The 21,340-nt window shown below is 40.6% G+C and overlaps 1 protein-coding gene across 1 annotated transcript in view; it reads left to right on the top strand.

Annotated features, from left to right (window-relative positions):
- gnb1a (guanine nucleotide binding protein (G protein), beta polypeptide 1a) overlaps window positions 1–20,693 on the top strand; it is a 30,664-nt gene extending 9,971 nt beyond the window's left edge. The window contains exons 2-11 of the mRNA XM_072682165.1: window positions 8,432–8,544; window positions 9,446–9,484; window positions 9,594–9,700; window positions 11,199–11,262; window positions 11,586–11,748; window positions 12,479–12,545; window positions 12,888–13,089; window positions 13,223–13,439; window positions 14,872–14,987; window positions 18,401–20,693. Of these exons, the coding sequence (XP_072538266.1) occupies window positions 8,488–8,544; window positions 9,446–9,484; window positions 9,594–9,700; window positions 11,199–11,262; window positions 11,586–11,748; window positions 12,479–12,545; window positions 12,888–13,089; window positions 13,223–13,439; window positions 14,872–14,978 (1,023 nt within the window). The 5' untranslated portion in view covers window positions 8,432–8,487 and the 3' untranslated portion in view covers window positions 14,979–14,987; window positions 18,401–20,693. The remainder of the gene's footprint in view (window positions 1–8,431; window positions 8,545–9,445; window positions 9,485–9,593; window positions 9,701–11,198; window positions 11,263–11,585; window positions 11,749–12,478; window positions 12,546–12,887; window positions 13,090–13,222; window positions 13,440–14,871; window positions 14,988–18,400) is intronic.
- Window positions 20,694–21,340: the final 647 nt, after the last annotated feature.

Here is a 21,340-nt window from a genome sequence, read left to right as displayed (position 1 = left end):
AATTAGTTTTCCTGATGATGTATTTTAAACTCTTAATGACCTCTTTTTAACTAGCTGTTGTAGGCCAAGCATAAATCCAATATAGTAAAATGGCGGCGTTCATTTTCCACAGAAATGAGTGCAAGGTTCAAAGCCATGCAGTACGAGATGATAAAGGTATTGCAGTACTATACATGTTCTACATCTTGATAGTTCAGTGATGCAGTGTATTGTCACACCCCAGCTCCATAGTTCCCCAGCTCTTCAGACACCTTTCTGAAAGTGTCTGACATTGTTCATAGACAGCTTGTGGCCAGTGATTTTTTCCAGTCCTGCGGAATAAACCCTCTACTTTTCCATGGAAAAGGTTTGTATGTTCTTTTTGTTTTATAGGCTGCTGCACATATGAGGATATCTTCCTGGCATTTGTCAAGGCAGAGGATTTTCACTAACACGTAACACGATTCCATCAAATTGCCTGGTTCCATCTGGTTTTGTAGTCCAACTAGGGCTTTCACTATAGACAAATGTTCTGATGATGGTGATTTAAAATAAAAATAAAAGAAACATTTTGCCAAATGAGCATTGAGCCAAAACATTAAAATCACCTGCCTAGTGTGCTGCTGACCCTCTGCATTCCACAAAAACAGGTCACCCTACAAAACCTGTGAAGGTGCCCTGTGGTAACTGTATACCAAAACTGTAGCATCAGGTCCATTAACTCCATCAGTTGGAAGATGTACCCACAACGGATCTGGCTTGAATCTAGCTTATCCCGCAAGTAAATGTTGTGAATGTACCCAGCCATCCAAGCGATGTAAACGCAAACAGGTCTCGATACAGCAGGCGACCTTCTTCCATTGCTCAAAGGTCCAGCCCGGATGCTTAAGTGCCCGTTGTAGTCATTGATGTTTTTGGACAGGGGTTAGTATGGGCACTCAAACTTGTCTGGAATTGTCTAACCATGTTTAAAAACTTGTGCCTTGGTAACCTTTCTGTCAGTTCTGCCCTGATAGAAAAACCTTTGTTGCCCTCACACTTTTATGGGCCTTAGGTGCTGAACACCCTGTCTCTGTTTTTTGATGCATCCCTCCTCGGACCACTGTGAGCAATTACCCATCACAGCTGACTCCTAGCACCCCACACGGCTTAACGCTTTGGAAATTCTCTGACCCATTCATCTGGCCATAATAATTTGGCCCTTTCAAAAGTCTCCAATTCAGCATGTCAGTTATGAGAACTGACAGTTCAGTTACTGTCTGACATGTACTATATGGATAAACCTATTGGGGCATCTCTCTTAATCATTGACACGGGTGTTACATTCAGCACCTAGCCGCGCAGTCCGCTTCTACGAGCGCTTTGTGAAAGAATGATCATTCTAAAGAGCTCACTGAATTTGAGCATGATACTGTACTAGGATGGCACCTAGTCTTTTTGTGAAATTTTCACCATCAACTGTGAGTGGTCTTATTGAGGAGTGAAAGCATTTAGGAGCCAACAAAGTGCCAGACCATGTAAAATTACAGTGCAGGGTCGCAAAGCGCTAAGGCGCATGGTGCATAAAAGTCACCAACGTTTTGCTGACCGTCGAACTGGAGTTCCAGATCTCCTCTGGTGTTAACCTCGGCACAATCTCTGCGCTGGGAGCTTTGTGGCATGGTTGTTGAAGCCACTCTGCCACAGGACTCTAGAGCCGTGAAAATGTGATCTGTGGAGTGACTACCAGCTGATTCATTCGGTCGGTAAATTTAAAACGTGTGTTCTCGATTGTAATCGAGTTTATACGAGTGACATCCCTAAGCCAGTCTGCTTGATGACCGTGACAGTAAGTAAAGCTGTATTACAGTTGTCCTGTGGGCTGGTCCACTCACTCAGCTGATCCCAGCCCCACCCCCTCTACTGACATCAGAGTATTAACAGCCTGATTGATTTTTGAGTGGTCAACCAGAACCTAGCCCTGCCCGCCTACTGCCATTTGTTTCCATGTAATGGACAGCAAGAAAAGGAAGTGGCAGGGCCAAAAGAAGCTAAGAGCGAGGGGAGTGACATAGCATTGGAGAAGCAAGGGCTTTTAAGAATTGGCTTCCAGCAATTTCTGTGTCCTCCGCGTATCCTCAGTCATTCACCTTCAGCTTCATTGTCCCAGCGCACTTTGTGACCCCCTTGTGTTTCAATTACATTTACATGCATGAGCTCCTCAGGCCCTCCAGATACAGGCCACATGGAGACTGTCCTGCTGCCTGCCTCTGCTGTCAGTGCATGAGGGGGAGAGGAGCAAGAGAGGGGTTGGTGAGTGGGGTCTAAGAATGGGGGAAAGGATCTTTTCTCTGGCTTGACTCTGTTTTTAAATTGAGGATTGTGAGGATTGGGGGGAGGGTTTAGGAAAGGCAGCTGGCATAGTGCTGTTAAATATTGCATAGCCTGTCTTCGGCGCATGGCTGTAGGCGCTTGCTGCGTCTAAAGCACACAAGACACACCCGCTCACAATGGCCATTTAGCCAGGCTCAAGTAGCCAGGCCTTTTCTCTGCTTGCACTTATGCACCATATGTACTGAATCCTTTATATGTGCATTATCACCTCAGGCTATGACTGACAAAGACCAGCGATGAACCATGCGTATTTGTGCTATGTGGATTAACTGGCACAGGCCATCTTGGTGACCTTTTCAGACCAACCTTGAGGAAAAAAAAGCAAATACTTTGTTTTTTTTGTTTGTTTGTTTGTTCTCTCCCCCCTCCCCCCATATCCTCTCTCCTGAGGCTTGGAGCATAGAAGAAGTGTTAAAGGTGTGGTGTCGTGCCCCCCCCCACCCCACCCACCCCCCACCAAACTCCAAAAAGGCAACCTCGTAGCAGTGTCTCTCTGCCAGAGCCTGTCCTGGAGTTACAGTGAACAGAGCGGAGACACTCCAAAGATTTTAAAGAGAACTGTCTGTTTTTAAATATATAAAAATGGGAAGAAAATTCTAGGATCTGCCAACCATCAGAAATCGATAGTGTTTTGGTTTTGATACTAATATCCGTCCTAATGTCACAGTTCTACCATACAATGCTATAGCAATACACTAAACTGTTTGTACACCCATAGCTGGTTTTCTGTATATTGATTAAGCTTGCTTGTGGTGTATACTGCATTGTTAAGGATGAAGCACCACTGAAACATGGTTAAGTCTAACTGCACTAAGGCACACAAACATCTGAGTTTGATGGGTAAAATAGTGGTCCTTAGGCTATTACAGGCTTTTGAAAATGTGTTTTAAATGCAGTTGTATTTAAAGATTTTGAGAAAAAATAATTAATTCTAAAGACGGCAAAGTTGATTTATTCTGGTAAGTCTTGACACAAACACCCGATCAGCTTAGCTTTTGAAACTGTTAATTTGTGTAGTTGTCTTGCTTGTATGTTTTGGCTTCAAATATGAGCAAGACTGTCGTGTGTGTTCTAGTTCTGCGGCTCACTCCACCCTCCATTTCCTGTTTGTAACACACACACTCGCACACATTCAGCTGACTTTGTGGTCATGTGATGTCACTTGTCTCGAGTGCAAAAGCGCACAAAATTCAAAATACACATACCTCCTCCGGACCTTCAGCAGAGTGCCAAAAATGCAAACATGCTAGTGCCAGGAGCAGGAACTTAGGATGTGTAGTTTCTAATGTAGTTTCTTATGTTATCTTATGTTTTGCTCTTCCTCTTAATCACTAATGTTCATTTTTCATGTTCTATTAAGTCTGTAACTATTTTTTTTTTCTCATTCTTTCAAAATCTTCACGTCAGGAAGAGGCTGAAACTCCATGAGTGGATTTTTTTTCTTTCCTCCACAGCAGTGGCCAAGGCTTTTAGCAGGGCACAGCATTTATACTTCCTGCTCTGCTCTTGCGACACAAAAGCCCCATCAGAGAAGAGCACTGTATCCGCCTTCCCGAAACCACACGCACGTTACACTCAAACACACTTCCTACTGCTGATCAGGTCTGAATGTTCCTTAGCCCTCTCGTTCTCTGCCTTTATGTAATAAGGAATCTGTTGGTTTTGTGCCACTTGGATTCATAGGACTTCTCTTCCTGGAAGGATCATGCTTTTCCAGGTCTAATCGAATGTATAACGATGACATAAAACCTGGTAACTGACATTCAGGTTGTTCCTCATAATTTCCCCTGCTCCAGACTCATCTGTGGTGGCTGTTTTTGGTCTGGACTTTTTATTTATTTATTTATTTTTATTATTGTATTTTTCAGACAGGAAGGAGTTAATCCCCTGCAGCTACCCATGAGCCTGTGGGGCAGCTGCCGTAGAGGGAGGGGGGTCTTAAATTATTAAGCCCCCACCAGCAGAATCAGGGCACCATGTTTAATAGATGGCACAGTATGAGGAAAGCTGCACTGCAAACTTTGAACTGGTCACCTAGTGCACCACACTGATTTAGCAGCTCCTTTGATATGGCATTAATTTCAGTGATTTGTGTGTGGGGGCGGGGGGGTATGAATTGGATTGAGTCCCAGCGCTAAGGTTAATACAGATTTCACTGTTGTACAGTGCCTTCATACCTTAAAGCTAGTTACTGTAATTCTGTGATTTCTGTTGAACCTGTAAATGTGTAGACAGAATATGTCTTTTTGTGCAATCCAGCAGGAAAAGGCAAAGATGTAGTGTTCATTTTACAGCTACTTTTGTTCCTGTGGTTGTGGAATGTGGCTTTAAGCAGCTGTGTGTGTGTGTGTGTGTGTGTGTGTGTGTGTGTGTGTGTGTGTGTGTGTGTGTGTGTGTGTGTGTGTGTGGCTCTGAAGGTGACCACGCCCCAGTCCCCTTCACCACAGTCCTCATTAGGAGAGCTGTGCTCCAGCTCATCCTCTTGAGTGTAGACTCCCATTAGGCTAATCTCTCTGTTAGAGGTGGTGGATATGGCCTAAAAATATCACTCTGTATTCATGGATTGTAATGTTTAGAACAACAAAAATCTGTGAAAGGGTTAGGTATGCCAACTCTACAGATGTTGCATGGGTTTTGCAATGGACATTGTGAGGGAAATGTTTGTAGGAAATCACTCTTCTTGTCATGCACTCAAAGTGGTAAGGCTAAATCATACAGATGTGATCGGTGTTATGAAGTATTCCATCGAGCAACAACAAACAATCGTTTTGTTGATCTATTTCATTATAATGTTTCCAGTATCTTGCATCACTAGTGCATTATCAAAATGCTAAGTTGATGTAACTTGCCATAGAGTAGTGGGGTAAGAGGACGTTCATGATGTTTCTGACATGCCTGTAAAACCTGTGTATGTGGATATGCATCTTTTATTTTGCCAGCTGTCATAAAGGTAAATGACTTGCTTGGATGTTGAATGGAACATTTTGCTTAGCAGGTGCCATTAGAGGCTTCTTATTGTCCATACTGAGATGTTTTGCCCTGTTGCATTTGACTTATTACAATAAAAGGAGTGGCATTAGCATCTTCAATTAATGGTTAGCATATCTAATCCTATAGTGAAGATTTAGTTGCATGCTTGTTTCTGTGTAGAAAGTGTTCATGTTGGGTCAGTTTCAATTGATGGTTTAATTCTTTTGATAAAGATGATTTTAGTTTTTTAGCAGCCCAGTCCATTAAGGCATCGCCCCCCCCCTCTTACCATCTCTTTCTCTTTCTTCTAACTAAAAGGAAGTCCTTTACAATCCCATTTCCTTCCTTCCTGCCTACAGCAGAAATAAATAATCTATCCCGGCAGGCTATAACAAGCCTCTAATATAATCAGAACCTTTTGGAGAAATGAATGACTGTGGTATGGGCCTGGACTTTCTCGTGCCACCTGTGTGTGTGTGTGTGTGTGTGTGTGTGTGTGTGTGTGTGTGTGTGTGTGTGTGTGTGTGTGCAGGGCATCATTGTGCTGAGATGACTGAGCTGATAGGCGTCGCTGGAAAATGTGAAGACCGCTTCCACCCTCTCCGCCGAACCCATCCACCACCTGACTAAAAATAGTGCAGAGAAAAAGAGGAAGGGGGGGTGCTGAGGAGGGAGGCAGCACATAAGAGCTCTCTCTTGCGCTTGCTTTCGCCGCCCCCCCCCCCTCTTTCTTGCTGCTGTCATTTTCCTCTTCTCTCATTCTCATTTCGCTTTCCTTTTATTTTTCTATAAACTAAGCAGTTTCACCATTATCGCAGTCTCTTTAGCCTTAACAAGCGATAACCAAACTTTATGTGGACCATCTCCCTTTTCCAATCTAGGGGATGGATTTTGACTCCTCTTTTTTGTCTCATAACAACCAACCAACCGATCAGTGGAAAAAGCTTCAGCAAATGCATATTAACACACAAGCACTTCTAGAACCACAAATTTCTTTCTTCAACATGTGTCTTAATGTTTCGACTGGCTGTTGGCTGCCTGTTTTGATTGGCCACATCTTGAGCCGTGGAGGTGGAAGGAAGACCATATTCAGGTCACAGTGATCTGAATATGGAGGATAACTAGTGCTAACCCTGTTGCACTCGTGACGGCGAAAAAGAGTATTAGCAATATTAGCATGACACATTTTTATCACCTGGATTATGCTGGGCTTAAGTCGCATTGTCTAAATGCAGATCCAGTTTAGGCCCCGCCAACCAATCAGCGCACTGCATTGTAGTGCGATGCGGTTAGGTGTTTATTGGATATAGTGTCCATTCAGAAGGTCCTTGGCCATCGAAGATACAGGATCTGTATCTAAGGCAAAGGGGTGCGAGGTAAGGTTTGTTTTTGTAAGGTAGATTGGAGTCTGAAAACAGTAGCCTGTTGATGGACATAACAAAATAGTCTGCACTTGTTAATTAGACTAGTTATCGCCAGAAATTTGCCCATTGATTTTGTCAGTCTGGATTTCTTTGCATCTATTCATAAAAACTAGCCGGTGGTTGTATAGTAGCTAATTTGTAGTTTTAGGACTTAAGTTTTTTTGTGTTTTTTTTTATGTTGAGAATATTGGTTAATTATGCAGCAAACCAAACCCCACTTTTGGTCCAGACATGATAACCACATTGGTTACCTGCTTTCAATTTGCATGTTAAGACACTAAGTTAGTAGGCCTGTTTTCTTTTAGGTTTTTAATGATGATGCATGCATTAAGTGGGACCCTGTAAGTGAAAGTGTTAGTTGTAAGCGCGTTGGCTGTTGGATTTGGGTCAGCAGGAGAGTCACTGCTTTTAGGATCATCAGCAGATTCGGCGTTAACCGGATTTGCATGGACGAGCTGAATCAACGGTGTCCCTGGATTACTGGTGTGACATTGGAGCGAAGGGGAGGAGGACAAGACTAGCTCTTTGTAACCCTGGCCACTGTTTGACACCCTGTCAGGACTTCCTACCGTTTCCTTTCCTATCGCTCCCTAGTTTTCCTTGTTGACTGGTTGGTTCAGCAAACTGGAGTATTTTTTTCCCCCCTGCCTGTGCTAAATCGTTTGGCCCTTTTTTCGTGGGTGTCAAAGAAAGGGTATGCTTTAAAATTTTACAGTTAAAGTAGGGCCTTGCCACACCTGCCTAGAATGGATCAAAGCTGACTCTGGCTTAGGGGATAGTTATATTGGTCTCTGGGATGCTGTGATTTGCAAAATGGGACGTTTGCAGCGTGCACATTCTCGTACGTTACAGTCCACTGCGGCTCTTTTTAACGGATTTCTATTTGAAGGGAAACCGGGCTACGCCTAGCACAGCTCCATCTGCTTGCTCGCCCCCACTTTTAGCCAAAGACAAAAGTTGAATCAGCCACATTTCAGTACACCGATGGGATCGACCATTGCTGTGAAGCCGGCCGAATTTGCTGTGGGATCTGTCGGTCATGATTTGTAAATAGCTTTCTTGCTGCACCAGCGCAGAAATGGTGATCTTTAGCACAGGCTAGTTGCTTAGTAACAGCTTCACGGGTTGGCAAGGACATGAGCGGGTTCTCTCCAGAAGCCAGCAGAGAGAGCGCGAGTGAGCGACTGAGGCTGCCTTTGCTGGATCAGTTTTTAATATGGCACATTTATTGCACTGCTTGGCCTTGTTGGTTAAGATGGTTAAGCCCAGGGCTGAATGTTGGGCTGCAGGTCTTCACCATGGACCTGTAAAATGTCATATGTGCTCTTCACACAACCCTGTCACATTTCGACTAGAGGAAAGGCTTGTCCAAATGTTTTGTTTTGCATTAAGTGTTTTTTTGCATCTTCATTCCTTTCATCAAGTTATTGCAGACAGCCTCTTGCTTTGGAAGCAACCCATCTATTAATATTACATATCAGCTTGTGGAGTCTGTAGCTTGAAAATATAATGATTTCACAACTGAAGCAGTTTATTTTTTACAATGGATCACACTACTTGAACTAATTTAAATGACAGGATAGGCCGCTGGATTTGTAAGTGGATGTTCTCACTGACCACACTGTATCTGGTGAAGCTTATGCTACAGGCTTGACCTCATCTCCCTCTTCTCTTCTCGTTCTCAGATCAGTGAGTGACCCAGCGCGAGGCAGGAGTGAAGCACATCATTTAGCAGAGGAAAATGAGCGAACTCGACCAGCTACGTCAGGAGGCTGAACAGCTGAAGAACCAGATCAGAGTGAGTCCATATATGTATATAGCATGGAATTTGAAGGAATATTCTGCATGCATTCCATGTACAGTCTTTTGATAAATATTCTTTTTTTTTTTTTTCATTATTGGAAATTGAAAATGCAAGTACCGTCTGTATTGATTGTCTGTATCTCAATATTTCAACTAATTGGTAGTTTTTACTATTTAAAAAATAACAATTATGAAGACTTGCTAGTGGTGTGCTGTCTAGAGACGGGGTAGGTTTAGATTGATGTATGTTGATGCTGACAATAAAAAAGTAAGATGTTGCTTTTGATTTGAGACCTGAATAAAAGAAATTCAATCTCATTTACCAAGATTTCAGATTAATGTATTATTTATTTTTATTTATTTATGTAAAAACGAGAGGCATAGATCAGAATGTGAAAACAATTCAGTGCTATTTTGGTATAGCGGAGTCCGTTCTTAGCAATCAATCATGGAAAGAGTACACAGCTTTAAGCAAAATGTTAAAACCCCATGTGACTTCCTTCAGAGTTCTAACATTAGCCATTCATTCAACTATGTACCATTTAAAAAAAAAATAAATAAATAAATAAATAAAATAATAATAAAAAGTTCCTTTACCTTTTTATTCCAGGTCATTACTGCTCATACATTTGCAGTACTTGTGTCAACTAGTGTCACAATAATATAGTCAACTTTGTCATTTCTTCTCCTCTCAGATGTGTTGAGATGAGCCATGTATTATTTTTTTTTTTAGCTTGATTTTTTTAAGTGTGTACATTTATTTATGTATTCTTAAAATGTATTAAACTCTTAACAATAGCAGATGGTCAGAAGTGGGTGGTTAATGTTTGGGTGCAGAATGTATAATATTACAGGTTTTGTAAACTAGTTTACCTAATGTCAATTGTTTTTTGCAGGATGCAAGGAAAGCATGCGCGGATGCCACCCTATCTCAGGTTAAACCTTGCTTTCACAGTTATATACAAAGTCACATATTGAGCTGTTGTTTTAAGTTCAGGGATTGTGATTTTTTTAAATACTATAATTTTCTGTCTTTCTGCACAGATTACAGCCAACATTGACCCTGTCGGGCGAATTCAGATGCGCACTAGACGGACACTGAGGGGTCACTTGGCTAAAATCTATGCCATGCACTGGGGCACTGACTCAAGGTAATGCCATTCAAACTATCGGTTCACAAATCCACTTTCACCGTCACAGAAGCTGAGATGTAGATGAGTGATGTAGATGCTGCAAGTGTATTTAAAGCAAAGAGTGGGAAAGTGAGGTATAATAAGAAGGGAAAGCACACTGGGCACTCTAGCATTGAGGTAATGGTGAAAATTGTGTGCGTATACGGGGAAAGATTGTGGAGTACAACGCACTCCGTGGTCTCCAGGAGGCTAATTGGGAGGCTCCAGGTGAGGTTCTGCCCCAGGGAGACACTCTGTGCTCTGTCATGGTGTGATTTTGCAATGATGTGATCACACAGGAGCAAAACATCATGTCCTGCATGTTCTTAGGAAATGTAATTTTGACATATTGACTTGGATCATTGTTACAAGCTTTAAGACAATGGGAAATGCTTCACATGCACCTGACTAGTTTGTGGGCTTAGCCCTTTTTTCCCGGTGGCTCAATGATGAAGCAAAAATAGCTCCCTAATTACGAAGGGGACAGTTCTGTGTCGTGGGCAAGTAGGCTGTGGCCCTGTGACTAATTGCAGTCCTCAGAACTTGGATAGATATTTTTCCTTGACCCTAATTTGCAATGTTAGATGAGTTAAGGTAAGGCAGGCAGATAAAATTGCCAATGTGTGGCGTCTGTACATTTTTAGTTTTGTTTTTTTGTTTTTACATTTACTTTTTTACTTCCACACTATCCAAGTTCAGATAGTGTCCCGAAACATTTAACTAGCCTGTTTTGGGGTTTTGTTCATGCTTTTTCAAATAAGACTTGTGTGGTTAATCAGTAGATGTAGCTGAACATGGTTAATCTAATGGAGGAGAGGACTCTAATTCCACTCCTGGGTTATTGAACTGTGTTTGGAAGAGGCAGTAAGATAATGCCATGCAATCTCAGCTAAGCATCTTATTCTCCAGTGACAGTGTGGAGTGTAGTTTAGTGCTATACACAGTTACACCCCGTATTTTTTTATTCTATGGATAACGGTACCCTTCATCATCCCTAAATCATTTCAGTACGATCTTTGTAGAAGTACAATAATAATCATGTAGGTGTAAACATTTTCCCATTATAGCTTTATACTGATTCACCTGGGAGAGGTTGCTTTGGCACATTGTAGTCAGTGCCACCCTTAGAGCAATTGTACATTGTGCTGATGGTTTTGCATATTCAAAAAGATGAGTTGAGTGTGACCATGTTGCATGTCTGTTATATTTGTGTTTTCTATGGAGGTGGTGTTTGATTACCTACATATTGCGGTGCAGTTTAGTCATGAAGACTTGTTACTTTTTTTATGCAAATCGCAGCATTTACGATAATAGGGCACTGGAGGCCCCAAGCATGTAAACGAGTGCTTTCGCATAAGTTTCTGAATTCAGAACAGTTGATCACATGAACTTATTATGTAACCAAACTCTTTTTGTTCATAATGCCCGGACAAAAGAGTCTAATATCTACCATCCATCTTTGTTTTCGTGTCTGCAGGCTCCTAGTCAGTGCTTCCCAGGATGGTAAACTTATTATTTGGGACAGCTATACCACAAACAAGGTAAACTAGTTTTCCCAAGCTCTGATAATGCACATTGTTTAGTTACTTGGTGTACCATCTCACTTTTCTTCTTTATCTTTTGTGAATGTTTTAGTCATAAACTTCTTAATTGGTTAAGAAATCCTGAGCTCAGATCCTCTGCCATGTCATACTGTTTTAACTAGATTTAATTGTGTGCTGGTTATCCCTGCATTCTGCCATATCTGACTAGCAACATTTTCTTGTAGAACTTGTAAACTTGTAAAATGGCAGCACTTTTAGAGCTTTCAGTGCAAAGTGTTTTTTGCTACAACCTTTCTTACCAGAGTGCTTTCGCCATCTAGGTGCACGCCATCCCTCTGCGCTCCTCGTGGGTGATGACATGCGCATATGCTCCGTCCGGCAACTACGTGGCCTGCGGTGGCCTGGACAACATCTGCTCCATCTACAATCTGAAGACCCGTGAGGGCAACGTTCGCGTCAGCCGCGAATTGGCCGGCCATACGGGTACACATCCAGTGTTTGTGTGGAGTTTTAGTTGTAAACCATTTCAAACTAGATGGTTTAAGCACTTCATGTGATTTAGGTAGTGTTGTGTCATACTGTTTATATGGTTTTGTTTTGTTTGTTTGTTTTTGTTTTTTTTCTTTGCTGCAATATTCTGATGTTGATCTTGGAAAGTTTAACAAAGCTAAAGGGTTACATTGGATGTGCAGAAACTGATTGATCTGTGCTGTTCTGAGGTTCTTGTCGACTAGATTGTTGTAGTCTAGCAATGTTCTTTCATTACATTTGGCAGTCACATGGCTGACTTGGGTCATTGGTCTTTTTGAGAGTTCACCAGTTCCTAAGTGGCCCTACAGAGCCAGACTGCTCTTAAAACTGCTGAAAGACAGGACAGATCACGTACATTGTGATTCCCAGTTGTGGGGACCCACTGACCTACAGTTACATTTTCCTTGCCCTAACCTATTTTAATCAGCTCATGAAGGTGCTTGTAATTAGCTGATCATTTGAAGCAGATGTACTGCACCACAGGGAGTGCTAAGGACTTGGTTTGTAGAACCTGACGGTTTTGATTTTGATTGATTTAGCCAGCTGTGGAGAATTTAATGTTCATGTTGAAAGCTCTTCACAATTATTTAATATGTGGCTCTTTTCTGATTTATACTAATGCAAGTGTTCTATTTATTTTAATAAAAGCTGTCTGTATCTGACCTCTTTTTTCATCTTACAGGTTATCTGTCCTGCTGTCGTTTTGTGGACGACAACCAGATCGTTACTAGCTCAGGCGACACCACCTGGTGAGTTTGGGGTAGTGTGCCAAGACTGCTGCTGTAGCCATTTGCATCAGAGTCAGACACTTGCATACACATCATTCACTGGCTGTGCATATATCTGTATAATTTTAAATATATCTGATGAATGTGATATACAAAATGAAAACCGAATATAATATAATGGAATATATATTATATATAATGGATATATAATAATAATATATATAATGGATTTGATTTTTGTACTTTATACTTTATTTTATATCCTTCATGATTTATTTAAAACGTTATGCATTAATGTGGTGAGATTTGTCACAGAATATTTCATTTGTTTAGACTCTATGTTCATTGCCTTTTTGTTTGCAGTGCTCTTTGGGACATTGAAACTGGTCAGCAGACAACCACCTTTGCGGGCCATACTGGGGACGTGATGTCCCTGTCCCTGGCCCCGGACACTCGCCTGTTTGTGTCTGGCGCTTGTGATGCTTCTGCCAAGCTGTGGGACGTCAGAGAAGGCATGTGCAGACAGACCTTCACCGGCCACGAGTCCGACATCAATGCCATTTGTGTATGTATCTCAAACACACATGCTTGCTTGTTTTTCCTTTTTCTGACCCAAAATGCTGGAAAGCATACTATGCTGTGACTAGGCCTTCACCAGGCATATCCTGTTTTTTCATACTTTTGTCCTGTTTGCTCAGTTCTTTCCCAACGGGAACGCATTCGCCACAGGCTCGGATGACGCCACCTGCAGGCTGTTTGACCTGCGTGCTGACCAAGAGCTGATGGTGTATTCCCATGACAACATCATCTGTGGCATCACCTCCGTGGCCTTCTCCAAGAGCGGCCGCCTGCTGCTCGCTGGCTACGACGATTTCAACTGCAATGTGTGGGACACTCTAAAAGCCGACCGCGCAGGTCAGTACAAGCATGGTGGGGGCAGACAGGGTTCCCTAAGGTCTAATCAAACGCACACCTGATTTGTGTTAAGCAAGACCTTAAGGAGTACAATAATGTAAAAACAGGATGTGCTGTGTAAGCTTATAAGATGTGAAAAGTCATTTACAGAATTTACCAGAGATTAAATTTTACATGTCAATAAAATGCTCACGTGATTTCAGTCAGTATTTAATTGGGGTTATGACCACACTCGGACTTCAGTCAGTGATAAAAAACACATTGAAATATAACTATTGATGATAACTTTGGAATGTTAACTATAGCCTCTGGAAACATAACACCATCCATCAGATCACGGCTCACCCAGTCGTATTTTTGCTTCCATGCTGCCATATGTCAAGTTATTGTGAAAACAAAGATGTAGGAATAAGTAAATAATCAGTGACACATGCGTACTGCTATGGCATGGTGTGTCGAGCAACAACTCTCTCTGTTCCATACTAGTTATACCTTTTAATCCTAGCTGCTATTATACTTTTAAAGTTGTTAGTCCTTGCATGCATCTTGATTTGATGTTTTTATTTTTCAGTAGCTGGTACAAGCCCACCTTCTCTATTCTGTGCTGTAGCTATAGTGTAATCACCAATGGTGACTGAAATTGTTAAAATCCATACCCAATTACCCTTTTCTGTAGTTCTGCTGCACACCAGCATTATGCAGAGGACATCTTGTAATTAATAGCTCTATGCCTTGTTGTCTGAGAATTGAGGATTCCTTTTGTAAAACATTTTTCTGCCCCCAAGATACAGGGCACACCTTTACCCACCCTTCTCCCACCCCGTCCAACTAGCTAGCACATGAATAGTTTAATACTTACTGAGTGCATGTGCATCTGTGATCAGAAGCACAGTGCCACTTCACCAGACTCATGAATTATGCACATGGTTGAAAGATGTGAAATGGAGGTGTGTGTGTGTGTGTGTGTGTGTGTGTGTGTGTGTGTGTGTGTGTGTGTGTGTGTGTGTGTGTGTGTGTGTGTGTGTGTGTGTGTGTGTGTGTGTGTGTGTGTGTGTGTGTGTGTGTGCGCGCGCATACAAAGCAGGCCATGAATGCAGAAATATGAGCATCCATCAATGACTCTCTCCTGTTACATTAAACTAAACTAAACTTTAAATGAACTTCAATTCCATTTAAGCTGCTAGAAAGGTTCTGACTCTTTTAAAAACGCTAATTTGCTGAAACATATAAAAAATTGGTATAGCTTTAGTCCTTCAGAATTCAAATTGTTACTTTACCTTCAGATTCTTCCCCGATGCAATGAGAGGGGAAACAATGTAAACAATAGTTTGGGTTTTTTTTTTTTGGGTTTTTTTTTTAGCTTGTCAGCAACTTATTTTGTGAGGTTTAGACACGTCTGACTAATATTTGTGTGTGTGTGTGTGTGTTACAGGTGTCCTGGCAGGCCATGATAACCGTGTTAGCTGCTTGGGCGTTACTGATGATGGAATGGCAGTGGCAACAGGCTCTTGGGACAGTTTCCTTAAGATCTGGAATTAAAGCCACAAGGTGAACATTTCTCTTCCTAAATACATACAAAGAAAGATGTATGTTGCTGCCATCTTAATTGTTAAATGAGTTCTTCATAAACAAAAAAGTTTGTAATGTGTCACAGAAGTATTTATTGACCATCCAAAAAAGTAGACCCTGGATCACATTCACTAGAAATAAAGGACAGCTGGATTGAAAAACGAAGGCCAACTTCATACTTCTTAGGGCTAACATATTAACTTGTGGCTAGCTGGTTGTTATAAGCATACTGTACTATGTTGTGGAATTATCTAATAAATATATAAATATTAATAGGCACATTTCAAAAGGTTTAATGGACTCCCATTATTTTGGTTGTGTCCAGATCCAGGTACCACTGTCAAATCAACTCAATTTTGTATAGCTGTATACACCTAATGCGTAATGTCATATGCTGTTTTGCGAGTGTGCGACACCACCATAAAGTTCCATCATTCCTGGGTAAGAATGTCAAAACAGGAAGACTAGACACTTACGGACACTTAAACACACAGGCAGTTTTGCATTCCATTCATTTTAAGTGTGTGTCATTGATGTTTCCTGGTGCAGTAATATGCTATGCTGTGTCAAGAAGCACATTGTGCCCTTAATTTTGTTTTTAAATATATATCCTAATATTTCTTTTGGTTGGTAGATGTCATCTGTTTAAAGTAATGTAATTAAGCTTAAAGGTAGGACTTGCAGCAAAGTTGATGAAATGATTGTGTAAAAGAACAAAATGAAGTTAAACTGCTGACTCCCTTTTTTGTTTAACTTATTAAGCCTAAAAGCATAAGGAGAATGTGGGGTCTGTCCCCAGCGATTCCACAGCCATTCGTAGCATAGTAGATTTAGCCATGTCACTCCACTGCTGCGTTCTCGCCACTGGCTTCCTGTAGCTGCCCGCATCAGATTTAAAACACTGACGCTGGCCTACAAAGCCAAGAACGGACCAGCCCCTCCGTATCTGATGGCAATGGTCAAAAGCCAATCCGCACCAAGAGCCCTTCGAGCTTCAAGTACGGCTCGGCTTGACCCGCCATCCCTCAAAATCCGCGGAAGACAAGCGTCCAGGCTTTTTTCTGTCCTGGCACCAAAGTGGTGGAACGAGCTGCCCCTGGGTGTCCGAACGGCCGAGTCGCTCGCTGTCTTCAAACGCAGACTGAAGACCCACCTCTTCAGAGAGTACTTGGACGAATAGTTCTATGGTCGCCTTATTGTATTGTGTTTAGCAATGTCTAAGCTTAGAGGTATCTTTTGAATTATTAGCCTATTCTAACTAGCTAAGGTTTTCTTGGGTAAATAGCAAAGCACTTTGTAAGTCGCTCTGGATAAGAGCGTCTGCTAAATGCCGTAAATGTAAATGTAGGTCTAAGAGAGCACATTGGCCTAGCTCTATCTTGGTGGCATCCCTCTCCTCTTAATACTATCTGCGCAAGTTAGCTGATGTTACATAATGGCAGTTAGCTCTCCCCTCCAAATGCGCTCAGTAGGCTTGGAAAAAGGACAATTGTGATTTGCAGAATAATTAATCTCTCATATAATTAATATCTAATATATTATTAATCACCATGAGCATTACATCACCTTTAATCTGTTTCTGCCATGTGACCTTTTATTTACTGTTTTGTGTCTCGGAGGTAAAGCGATAGTGTTGAAAGTGCAGATGTAAAATACTGCTATGACTTCCCAATAAAAAGTTTACATGACTCCACATGCTACTTACCTACAACCATAACTCTCTACAGATACCAGCATCTGTTGCAAATGTAAACACTGTTCACAGCCATATGTGTATTAAGTGTGCAATATATTACAGAGCTCTGCCTGAACATCATTAAAAGTAGCTGGTGCATATAAATGTTGTGGATTTAAGGATGTTTAAGGATTTTTGCTATAAATATGGTGGTAAATTGCTTTGAGAACACAAAGCTGAAGTGAATCAGTATTAAAGATCTCCAAAATGAAATACTTACTGGTTCAGTTTGAATGTGTTTTTGGGGGGAGTTACTCTTTTCATGAGACTTCTTATTGGAATTTTTCATTCCACCTTAAACATGGCCCAAGATTATGTGCAACTGTCAGAATGCAATTGCTCTGCCTTTTAAAGTGGAACAGACATGATAGCTAGGTGGCTAAGGCTAGGCTACAGATACTGAAAATTCAGGTAGTCACAGTTTAATTTTGCCACATCAGCTCAGTATAAATATCTCAAATTATTTAGCTCACTAAGTCAATGATGTTGACAAACTTCACACTGCACACACTTGCGCTTCTTGATGTTTTTAAAGCATGAACGTTGTAGGAATCATTGGCATGCTATAGGTATGACTACTGCTGTTTTGTTTTGTTTTTTTTTTTTGTTTTTTTATCACTTGTGTCCAGTCATGTGATTCAGTGTGCCAGAAATAGCTGCTAGACCTCATAAAATACAGCTAACCACTGCCAAAGTGGCTAGCGTGCAAACAGTGCCCCCTGCTGAGAGCAAAGTGTGTGCTGCAATAAAAAGGCATGTATGGCAATGGTTTGTGATGAAAACCCTTTGTGATGAAAAAGTTGCATGATCTCGTCGCAAATGTCATTTTTAATCGCTATATTCAATAATGTCAGTTAGCACCCCAAGCCTCCGTTAGCTATCCAATGACTTTGCATTAGCTGTAGTTTGGAAAAAGTGGAGGATGGGCATGCTAGCCTTCAGCCTTTCATTGTCGCATTCTGTGATGGGGAAGTCCTGGCTAGAGGAATAAAAGAGTTTGTACCGATGTAAATAAAACATTTCCAGTAGCTATTCCGCCATAAAACACTTCAGTTTAGTCTATTGCTAGACTTGATCAGTTTCCAGGAACCTGTCCCTTGTTTATGATCAGAAGTTATTGAGTGTTATTTATTTAATTTTTTTTGCCGTACTATAAATGGGTATACAGCGTTGTAAAATGGATCTATACCAAAACTCTGGCATATTGAAAACCCCTCTAACCCAGGATTTTTGCAGTAATGCTCAAACGCACTTATTTATTTATTTATTTAAATCTGATGCAGATGCTGACACAGCTGTATATGTCTCTGGTGCTATCTGCTGGTTGAAAACTGATACGTCCAGGAAATTATAGTGTAGTGTATCCATGCCTGAATCAGGAAAATGCCAGTTATGAAATAGTAACGGAAAAAAAAAACTCTGATACGGTCATATGCAGAAGCGTAGGAGCAAGTCACATGTTTTATTCATTTTCTAATAAACTTCAGCAAATATTGGTGCAGGTTTTTATTTTTAAGCAAGTACATAATTAGGATCTAAAATGAGCAGAAAATGATAATTTTGTTTCCAGGATTTGTTCACTTATTTTGCCTTTTGTGACCAAGTCTCTTCTCAGGGGTACCCTTTCATGATCATCTTGCATCTGCTTTCCTTTCAGATGGCATCCGGACTCCAAAGTTGACTGGAAGACCATTCCAACATCGAAAAGTTAAATTTTATTGCATATCCAATCTTCTCAAACACAACAGAACTGACCCCATTATCTGAAGAAACAACAAAAGGGCAAATGTTATTCTCCTTCCCATAAAAAAGAGCACAATTGTTTCACTCAGCCAGATCACTTGGAAATTTGGTGGGTTCATCTTGACGTGGTGGGGGGGAGGGGGTCAAAAATAATTGTGCATTCCTTCCGGGACCATTTTTCCGACATTGCGTTGAACGAATATCCAAATACCCACTCATTACATTGCGACTGTCGTTTAGGCTAACATTATCTATCTGTAACATGAAAAGGAGGCAATTTTTTCCCCCCTAAACAAGCTAGCTCTCAATAGCTTTTTTGGGCACTTTTTCTCTCTTCTTTTCTTTTTTTTTTTTTTTCTCTTTTCTTTTTCTTTTTCTTTTTCCCCCCCTTTTCTTTTTTTTCATCCCAAGAATTACATTTAGCTGTTTGGCGGTTAGTGTTTCGAATGAGGATCGAAAGCTCTCTTTTATCGCCTAGTCTTTAAATATTTTAGAATCTTATTTATAGATGGAAGGTAAAAACAATGTTGAAAATAATCGTCATTATAATCCAGCTTTATCGTGTCAGAAAAGAGGAGACAAAGTGAACGGTTTGAGCTTGAACAGGGGTCCACTAGCCGCAACCAAGCCTGTATATTTAGTTTAGCGATATTTTTTTCTTTTCTTTTTTTTTTTTTTTTTGTTTCTGTCTAGTCACAAATCTTTGTTTGCACAGGAATAAAACAATGCATATATATATAGAATAATGTTGAAAAATGTCAACTAACCAAGCACATTCTGTTAACGACGATGATGATGAATGCTCGTTTTAAAAAAGGAATGGAAAAGTCCATTTTTTTAATCATGTCTCTCACTTTTTTGTTTTCTCCCCGGTTGGGTAATGTAATGAAATATGAAATGAAGATTTTCCTGTCATTCAATATTTTTATTATTTTGGGGTTTTTTTTTCTTTGTTTTTCTTTTCTCGTTCTGTATGGACTTGGTTTGGAGGGTGTTGAAATGAGGGTGGGTTCAGGGCTGGGATCACGGGTTCAGGGGGATGAACTTGTGTTTTTTTTTTTTTTTTTTTTTTTTTTTTTTTTTTTTTTTCCTTTCTTTTCTTTTTTTCTTTTCCCATTTTTACCTGGTTTCAACAGAGGTGCCCGTTCAGTGCTTGGAAATCCAGTTACTACTCTGTGAATGACATGTTGTAAAAATCAATGTTTGAAAATAATGATATTGAAAAAAAAAAAACCTTAAGTTAAAAATTAAAAAAAAAAATCTTATTTTGGTTGTCTGCCATGGGTGGGTTAACTCTTAGAATCGCATGCTGTAGAATTGCTTAAAAAGAGGTGCATATGGAACTAAGTCCTTTGATGTTTTTCTTTAAGAAAATAACCTGTTAAATAGATCATCACAATATTTATATTCTTATTTCCTCTTTTTTTGCTACTCTGTGCATACATAATTCAATTAAACTTGCAAAGCTATGCACTCAAGAGAAGCAGACACATTGATCGACCCGTTCTGTCCAGACGTTGGAGTTTCAAAAACACTTGTACACCGACCCACACACACACACCCCCACACCAGACACATACACACACACAGGCACGCACACACACACTCACACTCGTGCACACACACCTCACTCACTCTCGAATAACTAGAACAAAAATTTTCATTCTTTCTGTAGCAAAACAAAAAAATTCCAGATACAAAGAAAAAGAATGCTAGAGACATTTTGTAACAAACAGGTTTTTTCTGTCCTTTATTAAAAAAAAAGAAAAAAAAAACTTGCAGCATTTGAATGGCAGAATCTTTCTGTTGTTCCCTTTCTGCGTGTAACGAGAGGCGCTCTTTCCCTAGCGGTAGTGGCATTTCTTCCATTCTGTTATTCCTCTGCAACATTCTGTACAAAAAAAAGTGCTGTCGTTGTGCGTTAGGCCTGGAGTTGGCAACAAAATAAATAAAGAAAAAAACATTCAAAAAAAGAGTAAAGATTAAATCAATTCCTCTTTCTTTTCCCGCTCTTTCTCTCTCTCTCTCTATCTCTCTATCTGTCTCTCATATACAAATAACTGTAGAGCTCTGCACACCCCCACTGTATCCTTATCCATCTTTTGTATTTAATTTTAAATTCAGTGTACAACAGAAAGCTGGATGCAAGATAGAAACTATATTAAAATGTACTGTTATTTAAGATGTAATAAAGCAGTTTGAGATGATCTGTCCGTGTTGTTGCCGTTCATAAGTGTAACTTAAACTTCAAAGAAAAAAGAAATTCATCTTTCTGCATGCTCACCATCCACATGCAGACAAGTCCAAATTCGGCCCCTTACTTTTTGCATGTGTGTAGTTATATGTACAAACACCAGGTGTAGTTGTTTAACTTTTCTTTATTCCTAGGAATCAGCTGTTCTGTATTTTACTGTTCCTTTAAGACTGGTGTGTGTATATAAGTGTTCTGTTCTTATTGTATCGTGTCCCATTCCTTATAACAACAAGGGGTGTGGCTAAACTTCTGCTGTGTTTGTGATCATTTAGAGACTGAATTCAAAACAGCAGTGCTCACCAGCTCCCCTCCTAGTCATCTTTTTTCCTTCAGGATTCAGCTCCATCTTTTAAGTCTTAACACCTCAGCTATTCAAGCACTTCTGAAGGCAGTCATTAGGGTTGCAGCTGAAGTCTGGGAAGGTGGATCTCCAGGAGCAGGCTTGGTGATCACACACAATGGAAAGCAACACTATGGGGAAATTGACATTTCTTGATCCTGGGCTCCCCCTACAGTTGAAGTGTTATTTGTAATTTCCCACTTTAAGCCGGGACTAAAGAACATGTTTTTCTGGACGAGCTGAGAGATACAGAACCGTTG

Source organism: Salminus brasiliensis, chromosome 6 (assembly GCF_030463535.1).
Source record: "Salminus brasiliensis chromosome 6, fSalBra1.hap2, whole genome shotgun sequence".
NCBI classification, from domain to species: Eukaryota; Metazoa; Chordata; class Actinopteri; order Characiformes; family Bryconidae; genus Salminus; species Salminus brasiliensis.
This window is presented reverse-complemented; position numbering and strand designations above follow the sequence as displayed.